Genomic DNA, 15,178 nt, shown 5'->3' with positions numbered 1-15,178 from the left:
TTTTCCAGTAAAATAAATTTAATTCAATATGACAATCCTAGTTGCATTACGCGGTTGTGGTATAGAGAAAACCCAAATTATATGCATCTTGACGTTAGGTTTTAAACATTCATATTCGCATTTTTCAATTACAAAAATATTACATCAGCATCTGCAAGAAAATATTACTAAACATATAAACACAACCTGTCGCACAACACAACATATAAACACAACCGTGTAAAGATACTAAACATATGAACACAACCTGTCATTGCCAGACTTGTAATTGAACAACAATATGCAAACATCAGTTGGAGAGGGTAATGTTGTTTATCAAGCCGAGATAGGTTTATTTTTGAAGGAAACAGACGGATGACTTTTAAATATGGCATTTTGTTGTTTGTTTTTTCATTGGTATCTTAAAACTGATTATTTTTTTTCTGGTTCTGCTTAATGAATAAATGTTTCAATTGGCCTGAAATGAAAAAAAAAAATGACTGTTACATGTTACATCCTCATAAATTCCAATGTCAATTTCAAAATTTTTGTGAGTATAGATTTTCCACTAAAAACTGCAACTCTTTATCGTCACTTTTCCAACGAACTTGTAAATACAGGACTTTTTTATGTGACTCAATGTTATCAATGTTAAAAACAGTATTTTTTTCTTCTTGAATAGATGTCTTCAAATAAATAATCTAAATTTTTTCAGTTGTCAAAATCGAACCATGTTAAAAATAAACGCTTTTCTTTTTATGACTTTCTGGTGGCATATGACCTTAACAATATGTGGCCACCGATGAACTAGTTTTAGGATTGTTAATTGTTAGAGGTGTCGTTTGATGGATTTAGGCTCAATAATCTGAAAGTATCCGGAACGCAACGTCCGCATGAAGCCTTCAACGACCTAGACACTTGATATGACCCTTCCGAGTAATTAGAGGTATAGCACGGTATTAAGTACTGCTTTGATCATGTCTATTTTGGTTTCGGTTGCGGCAACATAATGGACAAAATGCCTTTCTCTTGGTGGTTGTTGAGTTTGAATTGTTTAAAAGCAAAACAAGAAAACTATAAATTATGATTAAACATAACCGCTCGTTTTTGGCTTATGTTTGCCAAAGTCAAACCGTGTCGAAAGTGAAACGTGGTCAAATCGAACAAAGTCTGAATTCTCTAAATGAAATATAAAACTATCGTAGTCCTACGTCAAACATGCGGTCGTGTCTTAGATACCACCCTCGTACTATTTCTAAGTCTAGTCACACCTTCTATTCCCGTTCATCTTCGCATTCCCGCGAAACTACATACATTGCCCGCTTTACTAAACTTAAACTGTAAGGGATTTTAAGACAAACAGAGGGGATTCACTGCTGTCAAATTTCATACATGTGTGCGTTATCGCAGATCAACTCTGGTCCATGACGTTTGTTGATCCGTGATGTTTGTAACTATGAACAATAATGGGGGAAAAATCACTACACAGCACATTCATGATAGTTTTCCGTTCCGTTCTCGAGTGTTGATAAAAAACTTTCCAATTCTATAATATTTCACATCGATCATTTTCATGACCAAAAAGAACAAAAACGAAAACAAACGCCATGCTACCGAATATGTTGGTTACACGATGTTTGACAGATAGATCCCTCCTGAAGACAAATCCTGCCGTCAAGAAATCATGACACAGGGATGCCAGGTCATTTTTCAAATGTCTTCACACTCCATAAAAATATCTCCACACTTAAGAAATCTGTAAACACGGTCTCCATTGAATGTTAGCAAAAATCCCAGTGAACACATCCAATCGGGTGCGGTTAACAAACCAATTATATTAGGCTTCCACTTATTCACACGAGCTGTAATGTCTTCGAAATTAAGACAAGTCTTCGTATTTGGCATCCCTATCATAGTATGCGAACCATGTTTATTACACACAGACTTCGCGGCCAACTGTTAAGTGTACAGGACAATTGCGGGGCTGCGATCCTACTGACACTAATAGTCGATGTTGAAAGAGTCAAGGTACTCTTAATTTGAAAGTTTATGTTATTTAAAGCATTTTTGTAGAACATTTCGACTTTCTAAAAAAATGTTTTCAGGTTGTCCAAACGTTATTCATGAAAAAATTACTTCTTTCAAGCTACAAACCCACTTTTTGCACTTTTTTCAATTCTGTTTGATTCCTAAATGTTTATATATATTTTTTCATTTTTGTGAGGTTGTTTTTGAATATTTTGCATGGTTCAGTTCAGCATTACATTCAGTTATTTAACTCCCAGAGCCCATTAAACATCACAAAAAAAATTAATTTTTCCCATAATTTTTATATAAATCCCTCCAAAACACAAATAAAAAAATTTTTGAAGTAGAATACTTCTCTCATGAATTTCGGCTACATAGGGATATGAAATAAAAATCTAAAACCGAAAAAAGTGAAAAATATGTCCAATTTCAAATGCTAATAAATCGGCTATTTTTCGATGGATTTCCTTCGTTCTTGCAGCAATAGATTGGAAAATCTTCTAAGATTCTTCCCAAAAGAAGATAGTTGTAATTTAATTATTCACACTATTGTACTATTGAAAAAAGTTAAGCCTTGTCAAAACGAAAAATTCGTCCTCTGATTGGTCGTTATATGATTGCTTCTCAAGCACGGTCGACAGAATCATATACCTTGCAATTTAAAACATGCTATTTGGCCTATATAAAGCCTTTTTCAGGCGAAGCCGCTCATAATAGTTCTAGAGAGCGACAACAGCAGTCGTCCTTCCTTAGCAGCAGCATTAGCAGTGCAGTGGATACCAGCGATGGCGAAAGGGCCACAGCTGTGGCGTAGCAATGGATAGCGCACTCGTTGCAGCGGATTCCAGCAACTATAGCAGCCTGGCCAGCTGATGCAGGGACAGTGGATACCAATGGCAGCGTATAGCGGCCACAACTGTGGCATGGCTATGGATAGCGAACTAGTTGCAGCGGATCTCAGCATCGATAGCGGCTGATGCAGTGAGGCACTTTAGTCTAATGCAGTCTCTGTGCGATAGTTGGTACTAGTAAATGCATTCAATGAAATGTTGACTCATTTTGACAATACGTGAGCCGTGTTAAATGTTAAATCAGCTTTTCACTGTTTATTTTATCACAAGGAATACTTTATTCGCACTGTAGTGATAACGCAAAGATGTGATCGGCATCTTATCCGATACTAAAATAAACAACAAATTGTCCTTTTCAGGAAGAAATAAAAACTTGATTGAAGAGTTAACTTTTTCTAATGATTCACATTTTTAAATTGTTAAAAGTTATAAATTTTACTTTATCTCCGTGTCTCAGAACATACTGAATTAGCTTTTCGTTCAGTCATGAACACGATATCCGAAAAAATTTCATCTCAAAACTTATAAATTGTCAAGCCCCAACCATGACAAGCAACTTACTATATTATTGAAAATGGTCAATCCTTGTTGAAGCGCAAAATTCGGTTGATCTGATAAGTCAACGTTTATTTACTAGAAAAAATGCCTGACACGCAATCATTTCGCAGCCAATCATCGCAGCCGGGTTATCTTTCTTGTAAAAGTATTCTACTTCAACCTTGCGGTCGTGGCTTTGCACACAACCCTCCTGTTATTTCGATATACACTGTAAATAAAAATCACGTCGAAGTAAAGTGATTTGCTGTTGAATTCGCACTACTTGCCTAACATTTCAGAGTTGAATGGAAAGCTTTCGAAATATATTAATGCAAAGAACAACGAAATCAACAGCAAATCACTTTATTTTCTGTTGTTATGTTCATCATTGTTGATATGCTTATGTTTGAGATACGAAATGTCGGTCAATTGGATAATTATATAAATTCACAATAAATTCAAGAGACTTCTTTTTATTTTAGATTTTTCATTTTTATTTTATTCTAGATTTTTAATTTAAGAATAAGATAAACCTATAGATGATCCCTGTCACTGTATCGATGCAATCGCTCTCAGGATCTGTAAAAGAGTCGTTTTATTGTTATTTTAATTCAAAAGATTCAATAAAACTTACGCTCAAATAATTTTTTGATCTCCGGCTAAATAAGCTGCTTACGCTGTTCGCCATCGTCACTATTTTTGTTTCGTCTCATGGTTTTGACGTTTGTCAATTGGAATTGCAGCTGTAATTCAATTGATTTAAACAGTGGTGATAATACAAGAGATATTCATTATAAAACGATGGTGATTTCCCTTAACCAGTTTTCAACGCAAGATCATTTCATTGGAAAGTGGTAATCATCGAGAAATCAACACTAAATCACTTCAACTTGCAGTTCGATGTGAAGAATTGAGTCAAGTGCAAAAACACTTGAAGTAATCGTGGCAATTTTTCTAAGTGTAGGTGTAAACTCGTGGATTTCACTTCATACGAACTGTAAACTGCAGACTGGTGAAATATCTGGGTATCCCAATCAAGTTTTCACGACTGAATGAGCGAAAACTCACAACTAGGGGAACAACGGGCAACGCGGACAGGGCGGGCAAGATGGAACGTTGCTCATTTCTATATAAACCATTGAAATTAACACAAATCAGTTATGCCAGTTACATAACAACTCGACACGTGGGTTTTATACATTCTGTTACGTATTATACTCACATACCCCGAAGAGTCTTGACAGCGGATAATCGATTTCGCTCTACTGCAACTAGCATCCACTAGGTGGCTACAAGAATCGAACACGCGTGACGGTGTTTCAAATTGGATTTTAAGAACAAAATTTTTTTTCAATACGAGTTAATCGTTTAAACATTTGTTGCAGGAATGTTGACCTCCAAACATGTTTTCTTATTCTCGTGGATTACATTTTATAGATTTTTTTTTTACCGACAAACTAAAATAGAAAAGCTAGTGCAGAGTAAAAATCTGTTCAGGAATCCTTTATTACAGAATTATCTTTTCGCTTCATCATAAACATTTTTGATTTCGGATTTTTTTCGCAAATGTCTCCGGATACATTAATGGCAGACAGTGCGTGCAGCTGAAACAGTAAAAAATGAGCGAACTGAAAACATGATACCGACTTCGGAAAATATATCGCATCCAGACGGAAAATCAACCCGCACTTTCCTTGTCTCCGAATCAGATTGTTTTTCTAATTGTCTAAAGACATCGAAATTTATGTAAAAAACGAATTGTGAACTAGTATTTATATCTTCACAGAGAAAATCCTTTTTTTGGGCCAAGTTCCAGATTTTGCTGGTATTGAGAAGTCATCCAGTAATTAATCGCATTACATTTTTTTTTTCATATAGGTATTTAATGTATTTTATCAACAGAACCATATCGTAAGTGTGTTCACTTTCCTACAACAAACAATAATAGACAAAAAATGATGAGTACGTCGTGCTAGTTTTGGTGTGTATGCGTGTGTGTGTTTGTTTGCTTGCTAAGTGTGTGTAATCCGCACAATTATCCTGCTCACTGCCTGATGCCTTAAGGTGCCGGGAGTTTTGTTTGATAGTTTATGTGTTCAAAGTGTTCGAGTGATTCTATGCGGTTAAATTCTGCTAATGTTGCAGACTATGAAAAAAAAAACACCTTGCATGATTAATTATGATTGAGTTTCCAAAATATTGGCTAAAATTAGGTTCAGTAGACTAAAAGAGACAGATAGTCTCCGTTTCGAATAAGATTTTGATTATTGATCGTGGCACATGGCATGATTCTGGTACACAATTTTCGGTTACGAATTTGTTTTAGTACATTAGTCTCAAATTTTACGTGTACACTATTGCTGGTAGGTCATTAGGTTACATAATAAGTTATTAACAATCGTCCAAATGTATGTGTGTGATTGAAGGCAGAATGACATTTGTTCCTACTATGTATAGACGAAGTTGAAAACCTAAAAGGTTAGAATATTATTTTCCGAACAAAAGGTCCAATAAAAGGCACATTTTCCGAAAGTACAGGTTGAGGTTCGGACCTAAAAGCACTAGTTTTTCCCTACTAAAAAAATTATAAATCCTAGCAGGCTAAACCGAGTTGCCAGGTTAGAATCACCGATAAAAACAAAATCACTACAGTTTCGTGTGATGTTTGTAAGCTGCGTTTGTTTTTTTTTTTTGCGAATAGGGTGAATCAGGTTCATTTCAGTTATTTGTAAATAGAAATATGAATTAGTGTAACACAAAGGCAATTATAGTAAACAAATATAATAAACTTTCTGAAACGGTAAATAAAGTTCGCTTGGAGATAGCAATTGGTGCCTGCTCCGGAGAGTACTATGAAGTTACGAAGTACGGTTTGAATATCTTTTCTACGCTTGATTGTTGGTTAGTTTAGGTAAACTAATTGTATACTTTTCAAGTAACGCAACGCTTAAAGTATAGTATTTTGTTTGAACAGGTTAGATGTGGTTATGGTTGTTTCCCCCATTTAATCTTTTTCTATTCCGCTGCTTTACACTCTCTCTTTTTTGGAAGGATAATGACTAGCAAACAATTACATTTTATTTTCGCTTATTTTTAACTGCTTGTGTAATTTTTTTTGGTTTCTAGATTTAGCGTGTTATTTATTTATTTAGTTATTTTCAAAGTACGTTGCGTGGTATGGTGTTCTTCCACCGCGGTTGGCAATTAAATGGCTGTTTTTAAATCCAAAATATCAGCAGGCCACTGTTTTTTTAAATTATTTTTGGTACATAAGAAACTGTACGCTGTTGTACTTTTACTCCGTTGTTTCGTGTGTTTGTGTGTGTTCAAGTGTAAGTTCGTACAATTACATAAGGCAACGCTCGGGCACTCTAGAAAACGCCAAGGAATTCAACCTTGCGTTTTCCGTTGTTGGTTGTGGCTTTTGACAGAGTCCCTGTCTGCGATGGTTGTTGTTGCTGTGGTTGTTTTTGATGTTTTTGCTGATGGTGATGGCGATTCAGTGATGCTGAAGACGATTGTAAAGCTGGATCAGGAGGCGGCAACAGTTTCCCGAATGGCTTGGATTGTTCTCATAACTTCTTCACGTAGTTGCCCGGGAACGTTCCGAAACAACCGGTTCGAGCCGAAGTACCAACATACCAACCGTCGTCGCATTTTTCCAGCACGTACACCAGATCCCCTTCGAGGAGCTCCAATTCGTCGGAGTTTTGCGGCTTGTAGTTGTACAGGGCACGATAGCTGGTAAGAGCGTAGATTATGGATGAGATTGAATCAACATGAGCTGGACAAACTTACGATATTGGTTCGTTTGAGGTGTCCACGTGCAGTACTTCTGTTTTTTGAACTGTTTTCGTTTCCCGAACTACACCGGGAGAAATCCGTCCATTGCTCAGTGCGGTATCATAGCCGGTGGATAGCGAGTGCGATTGAATCGTTTGAAGTTTTGGTTTGACGATGGGCTCTATCTCGTAGCTTTCCTCTCCGCCGATATCTGTTAGAACCTGTGAGGAAGATTGAGGCTTAGAAGGGTTTCTAGAACCCAGTTACAGCCGTGTGCACTGGGGCGGAATGTCGCGGAAAACTGTTACTTTAGTCAGGATGATGCTACTCATCATGTCAAAAGTTTGGGGAATGTTCAAACTATCGATCAAGATATTAGTGTCCGAAATCTGTTCAATGTCAGAGGGTTATACACGTTCGTAAAAAATTCTTCACACACCTCAGGCCGTTACGGAACCTACCTCGACATAGGAAACGGGAAAAATGCCCTTTTTGTTACCGATCCGTCCCTCGAACCAATTATCATCAACGCGCCGAGTTAATGTGACCAATTCTCCCTTCAACAGCGACAATTCGACCGAGGTTTGCGCGGTGAAGTTGAACTTCGCTCGGGCTTTGCCCTCTCGCTGTGGCTTCTTCGGCAGTGGTTTGGCACCGTCCCGTGGGAGGATCTGCAAGTTTGAATTGCATTGCAATTGGAGCAACCGAAAGTAGAAATTAAATACTCACTTCTATGTAATTCGCTGGCAACAGTCCAACCATGGCATTGTGTTCACCTTCGTACCAATTTTTGTCGATCTGTCGTCGCAGGTAGATGATGTCGCCCTTCTTGAAGGAGAGTTCTCTGCAAATAAATTCAAAATAAGTGTTCACTTCTAACCAAGTCAAGATAACCTCAACCTAGCTGTCTGTCCTTGAAAGTTATACAACGCACGCGCGATCGTTCTGGGCAACACGTTGATTGGTTTGGGCGACAGATCGGCGTCGAAGTCATCGTAGCGGTTCAGCGGAATCGGAGATTTTTGCGAGGGGGCGAAGATGTCCGTGTGGCGGCGGCTCTGCAGATCCTCCAGCTCGTGCATGTACTTGCGGCGGCGTTCCTCCTGGTAGACACGACGCATGTGTTCCGCCTGCCTGTAGGCTAGCTCATCATCCGGGATTGCTTCCTTAAACTCGTACCGAATGGGCGTTTTGTAGTGGATGTTGACATCGCTCTCGATGTAGCGACGGGGAGACTCTGGCGGTATGAAGGGAGACATCGATTGATCAATACAATTGCAATTATCTGTGAATCACGGTATTGTGTGCATAATAAAAATAAATCAAGCTGTCACTTGAAAGTCGTTGATGAAGTTTTGCTCTTGAAGTGACCAGTAAAATTGTCAATAATCGGAACGAGAGAAAGCGACAAACAGTTATTATGATTTCTCGGCATTGTTGTGCAAACTACGGACACATGCGGAAAAACTAGCAGTTTCAAAACCACCATCAGGAAGGTATAAAATAACCTAACCTGGTACCAACTAATCAGCATGCTTTCGCTTTTCTCACTTTCATGGCGTGGCGGTGAATGTTCCGCCGGGGCCGTAATTGTCGTAGCTATTGCCCTGCTCTGTGCACTACTAATGCGCTGTTTTCGAGTAAGAAGAGAAGTAGCAAAAAAGGGCGTTGATGGAGACATTATAAATGATACGTTCTCCGATTTGCGACAGCATAATAACCGCCAATGAAATCGGAGACACAAGACACAAACCAGGAGGAAGTGCTACCGCATTATTGCCGCCGGCCAGGGGAGCATTTCAATTAGTCATACCGCTACGGTTCAGAAGCCGATAATCCACATCTGACGTCCGTCAAACGCTTATTAATTGCCACTCCTCGGGTCTGTTACGATGAGGTGAAGATGACTGGGTGGATAAGAGAAGAGGGAACGGTGGGGGCTACTTGGTTGGAGGCCGATTTCTCCATTAAGCACCAAACGTGGAGTGCAGATTATTATTTTCTCATGTGCGAAAGATATTCGATCAGATTTAGCAAAAGTAGGTTGCACAAGCGATGTCGCGGTTTCAATTGATGAGAGGTTTTCTGCATCATTAAGTTGAACGATATGTCATAGAGGAATTTTTACTGGTTTCCTTTCTCAGTAGAAGGTCAAGTGTTCTTATACAATAAGGAGATAATCAGTTTTCTTTGCCATTTTCAATAAATAACAGCTTCTATTTTTTTTCTTGAGGAGCTTTTTATAAACAGCCACAATTTTGTGAAATAAACTATTCTATTGAGAAATATGAATATTATATTTTATTTTATTTTTTATATTAGCTTACCAAACTGATTTTATTCAGCGGTTGTAGAATTGTTTTTAGACGCAAGTGTAATTTTGTAAAAGATTGTATCATTTTAACATATGTTTATTTAAAATTTTGTTGCTCAGAAATATTTTGTTGTATTTGAAAAGCTGTGTGACACGCGTTGTAGAGAACAAAAACTATACACTAACAAAACAATTTTTTTGGGCAACAAAATTTAGAACAACAAACGCTTATTTTTTAATTCAAATACGAAAATTCTGTTCCTTATTTTCTGCTTACGATTATAAAACAAAACTGTTGAAAAAGTCAGGAAAGAAAAAAATGTACGATAAGTGTTTTCTTGGAAGTTAGGTTTTTTCGCATCCTAATTAATTTTTTTTAGAATAATCATACTCCACTGATGCTCTGTGATTCTAGCAACCATTTTAAATCATAATACTTCTAGTGATCAGCTTTCTAAAAGCATCCGTTTTCAAAATTTTTCAAAAAAACAGCATGGGAAAGTTGAAATTATTTATGAAAATACGCATTTTTCGTTATTTGTGATTCTTTAACAAAACTTAACCTCCAAAAAATGTATCTCTTTTCTCGCCAACAGGGAAGAGAGAACGGTGGATCCCGCACACTCTAAGGTGGCAGCGCCGTTACCTGGTTAGGGACCTTAGGCTAACAACCTACTGTACCCGAAATCTTACAAAAGTTACAGAAAATGAAAGAAGAAATTGAGCTGGATCTTTGGCAACGAACTTAGCATGGAAACACGGACACGAATCGAAACATGCAATATGCTGAGCCTTGCCCAGTAGCGTGGACTGGCTCAACTTGCAGGGAATGCTAGCCGCCTGAAGCTTGAAATCCTGGGACTGAGCGAAGTCCGTTGACTGGGTACTGGCGAACACAAGATATCATCGGGGCGAGTCTTGCTACTGCTAATGCTAATACTACTCAAGAAAGAGGAGTGGACTCCTACTGCGGCCCTGATGAAGTGGGAACCAATAAACAAAAAATTCAAGATACATAGAAAAAATGAAAACCTCTCAATCGCCTTTTTCAACAAAAACGCAAATTTTCCACAAACTTTTAACACTGGTTCTTGAAGAGCATAAACAGGGCTCTCAGGCACTTTATCAAGAGCTGTGCTTACATTTGATGTTTTTGGAGGTGAAAATTAAGAAAATTCCGAATATTTTCTACGTGGCCCGCGGCAGACTAAAATCAAATTCTTTTTCGGTTCTAGGAAGCTAATATAATAAGCTTTTAATTGTGTGCAAACATACCATAACAGGTTTTGTTGGATTTTATATATTCCAAAATGTTCAGAAAAACTGTTTTCCCTCATTTTTGAAAGAGGTAACTTTGGAGGCGTTTTTCAATAAAACCCGATTTATATATTAAGATTTCATTGACAAATTATGAAAATATAGATCAAAAACTACAAAATCATGTGCTTAAAACTTCCTAAATATGAAATTCGCATTTTGGTATTTTGGCCACTCCACTATATGGAGACCGTCTAATGTGCCTAGGAGAGATGAGCGAAAACGGAGAGTTCTTTACAGAGTTTTGTGGTAATAACAACATGATCATTGGTGGATCGCTCTTGTCCCATAATAACCCAAGGAAACGTGGGTTTCCCGCGATAGAGGAATAGAAAACCTAATTGACCACATTTGTACCTAGCGAAAATGGAGAGGGAGCCTTTTTGATGTATGCAATAAACGCAGCGCCGACATTGCAACCTTGTTATCACTGAGTTACGACTGTGCGTTGCATGTGTTCAACACGGAAAAGAGAAAGTTGGATGTCGCTACGACGTCCGCTGACTAGAGAGTACCGAGTTGGAAAAGGGCTTTGTCGAACAACTTGAATCCCGAGCCACGGATTGTCCTGGTAGTGGAATCGTAGAAGTGCAATGGACTGGTATCAAAAACGTCTTCATCGAGATAAGTAATGAAACCCTTGGCAAAGTGTGCAACGAGCGGAGGGAGTGAATTTCGGATGACACTTGGAGGACGAAAGCCGGCATTGAGCGAGTGCGAACCAGACCAACTAAGACAACGATATGCTACGAACTGGGACTAAACGCGTTTGCAGACAGCACAAGAGACCTTGGACTAACTCCTGAGACGAAGAAGAAGAAGAAACGACCGCCGCCAATGGTGATGTCCACTTGTACGATATTTCTCGCCGCCTTAGTGGTGCCAACAGTTTAGCGTATCAGTCGCGTCAACTCCGAAGTGCCATCACTAGATGAAATTGAAGTGGCCATTAGAAGTATGAAGTCCAAGACTCATCTTTGTCAGCTATTCAGCAACATATGAAAAACCGTAACCCATGCGGTGGACTGGATGCAGGGCATATTGGTTAAAGTCCCCAAAAACAGAGACTTAACTAGGGGAACTGCTCCATTATTCATCTCATTAAGCCGATATTCACGAAGAATTCACGGATTAAACACTAAATTTTCACGAAATCATTGAACAAATAAACTAAATATGCTTACGTACTCTTATGGAATCGATTAGCATTGTATATTTAGTAAAATTAGATAGATTTATCCTGAATTTTGTAAAACAAACCATTTTTCACAATGCTTCCATATCCATCTCAAAACTTGAATCACTGCTCAATTATTCATCTCACGACGTCCCCATATTCATCACACTATTAATCATGAATGAAACACTTTATCATGAATGAACGTAGCCGCAGCCCGTCGTAGTAGGTTACCTAGATATTCGCTGCAGTTGTTTACGAGCAAAACTGGTAACCTAGGTAACCAACACCGTGCTGTAGATTTATGTCAATTATGTCGGAATAATTCAATATTTTCAGTATGATATTTTCGTATTAACAGGAACTGATTTGGCAACTCTTGATTTTCTTCAACGCAGTGAAAACAGATGAAAATACATAGAGTTTAAATTTAGGAATTGTAGAAATTCATCTCATATATTTCTGCTTATTCAAGCTTGTTTTAGGAAATTTGAGGTGAACATTTCAAAGATTGAAGTATTCTTAGTGTAGTGAGTGATTTTGTTTAGTGATTGAAAAAAAAATCACAGGAAGGTTGTATGCAAAGCCACGACCGCAAGGTTGAAGTAGAATACTTTTACAAGACAGATAACCCGGCTGCTTGCGTGTCAGTCATTTTTTCTAGTAAATAAACGTTGACCGTTCATTGGCAGTATTGTAATTTCTTTTTGTTTGATATTTTGAATGAAGTTCATTGAATATTTTTAAATTTTGTGCAAATGAGAAGTTGAAGTGCTGCCGAATTGTAATATGCACATTTAATACGACATCATTAAACAGGAACGGAAAAAAGGCTACGGTTGTGCAGAGCGCAAATGCCGGCGCGATGCGATTCGCCTTACCGTGGTGAAATGTACAGCTCTTTCTAAGGCGAAGTAGAGCTATACATTTCAACACATTTCGTCTTGCCGAATCGCATCGCGCCGTTGTTTGCGTTCTGCATGACCGTAGCCAAACACTAAGCGACGCAAACACGTAATAATAGTCAGAGTAAGTATGTAGAAAAAGATAATTAACTTTGGATTATAGCGCAAAACGAGAAAATATTAACTCTTCAAATATTCATTTGTGTTCTTCAAATTTCAGTTGTTCGATTTAATATCCGATGAAATGTCTGTTTATTATCTGATGATGATCTCTTATATAGGGCAAATGATGCATTCCCAATTTACTAGGACCGTAACTCTGCCGACCGTGCTTGGGAAAGCGCGGTATAACGACCAATCAGAGGTCGAATTTTGTGTTTTGACAAGGCTTAAGAATTTTCAATAGTACAATAGTTCGAATGATAAAATTGCAATTTCATGCATTTGGTAGGAATCTTAAAAGATTTTCTAATCGATTGCTGCAAAAACGAAGGAAATCCATCGAAAACTAACCGATTTATTAGCATTTGAAATTGGACATATTTCTCACTTTTTTCAGTTTTAGATTTTCATTTCACATCCCTATGTAGCCGAACTTCTTGAGAGAAGTATTCTACTTCAAAAAGTGGACCGTTAGTGATGAAAAAAACTTTGGTTGGCTGCTGAACGAGTCCCGTTGTAGCCGTATAGAACGATGCGCGGATTTTGTTTTCTGAGGTAGGTGATTGAATTAAAGTTTTCGAGTGCAGATGCCCGACTATAATATCAAATTTAGTGCTTTTAAGTGAGTTTTTGGGGATTATACTTTATGAGGAATCTAAAGTGAACTAAGAAGAATCCATTACATGGATTAGCAGATTGGTTTAAGAAGAAAATTTGCGTTTTTTCCTGTTTTCAATTGTGTTTACATGTTGAATAAGATGAATATACGGGCTGAGATGAATAATGGAGCAGTTCCCCCAAATGTGGTACCCAGTTCCCACATAAAGTACTTTGTAAAATAATCCTAAATTGGATCCAGTAGGAGATCGTCTGACCCTATAAGGGATACTGCTGGTGTGAGAGAGGGCTGCATGTTATCACCGCTGCTGTTTCTCATCATTATGAACGAGATATTAGTTGGAGCGATTGACAGTAGATCAAATCGAGGATTACCTTGGAGTTCTTTTATAATGGAGTACTTGAATTACCTCGACCTAGGCGACGACATTGTCTTGCTGGCACAACACCGATTCGATAAGCAAAGCAAGTTAGATGACCTCTTCGAGTGCTCCTAAGCAGCAGGTCTCTCAGTCAATGTAGCAAAAACTATGATTGTGAATACTGAAAATCTCCCCAACTTCAAAGTAGCGGAAAAACAGGTTGAGCATATACACTAAAGTCGCTTTTTACGCGGGGAATACGTGCTGCGTAAAAAAAACCGCGTAAATTCCGGAATCCGCGTAAAAAAAACCGCGTAAATTCCGGAATCCGCGTAAAAAACCGCGTAAATTCCGGAATCCGTGTAAAAAAAAGCCGCATTAAAAAACCGCGTAAAAAGCGACCTTAGTGTACCTTGGTAGCCAGACAACGCCTGATAGTGATACTACAGCTGATATAGTCACACGGATCAGGAAAATCCGAGGTGCCTTTGTAAGTTTACGAAACATTTGGTGCCTAAATCAGATCACTCTCGTCCACAGTGGAGAGATTTCATCCCTTTGTTCTGCCGGACCGACGGAAACGGATCAATAAGTAAGTAACTTGCAAAATCCATGTTTTTAAAGCGATACTAACAATGTTCCGCGTGACCTTTGGAGTGTTCTTTACAAGCTTTATAACTAGACCACTCATTCCCTGGTATTCCTGAAAGAGCGGCCTAAACATCAAATACGAAATCGTCAGCTACATCCAAGACTGCAGCTCCGTCGCGAAACAAGACATCCGCACTCAACAGGTAACTACGAACCGGAATAATCATCAACGACCTAGGCGACAAAATTATGAAGGCGGGTTAACCTGAAACAGTTCCGGAACCCCTAAGCTGCGGAGGAATATGTGCATCTGATCAAAGCGGTACTAAAATTATCCATTGGGTGTTTTATCTTGTAAATTTGGGTAGAAGTAGTTCTGTAATGTTTACACTGTATTTTTATCGTAATCAGTTTTCCGAAAACTGGAGAAAATAGTGTCACCAAAAGCACCATCGCAAATTGCTTTTGCGCAAACACCTCCAAAATTCTTAACTCTCTCATTATGGAAAACAACTCGGAGTCGTGCAGTTGAGTATCGAACGGAACAAGAAATG

At 38.3% G+C, this 15,178-nt stretch overlaps 1 protein-coding gene across 26 annotated transcripts in view; it reads right to left on the bottom strand.

Annotated features, from left to right (window-relative positions):
- Positions 1 to 5,256: 5,256 nt before the first annotated feature.
- The window catches only part of LOC129724619 (sorbin and SH3 domain-containing protein 1), a 255,649-nt gene continuing 245,727 nt past the window's right edge, over positions 5,257 to 15,178 (bottom strand). For all 26 annotated transcript variants that reach the window (XM_055679648.1, XM_055679647.1, XM_055679658.1 and 23 more), the window contains 5 exons: positions 8,079 to 8,415; positions 7,908 to 8,022; positions 7,640 to 7,849; positions 7,194 to 7,399; positions 5,257 to 7,136 (listed from right to left, as the gene is read on the bottom strand). In XM_055679648.1, coding sequence (XP_055535623.1) covers positions 6,968 to 7,136; positions 7,194 to 7,399; positions 7,640 to 7,849; positions 7,908 to 8,022; positions 8,079 to 8,415 — 1,037 coding nt within the window. In that variant the 3' untranslated portion in view covers positions 5,257 to 6,967. The remainder of the gene's footprint in view (positions 7,137 to 7,193; positions 7,400 to 7,639; positions 7,850 to 7,907; positions 8,023 to 8,078; positions 8,416 to 15,178) is intronic.

The sequence above is a fragment of the Wyeomyia smithii genome, chromosome 2, assembly GCF_029784165.1.
Source record: "Wyeomyia smithii strain HCP4-BCI-WySm-NY-G18 chromosome 2, ASM2978416v1, whole genome shotgun sequence".
Taxonomy (NCBI): Eukaryota; Metazoa; Arthropoda; class Insecta; order Diptera; family Culicidae; genus Wyeomyia; species Wyeomyia smithii.
The sequence above is the reverse complement of the archived record's forward strand: the minus strand, read 5'-3'. Positions and strand labels throughout refer to the sequence as shown.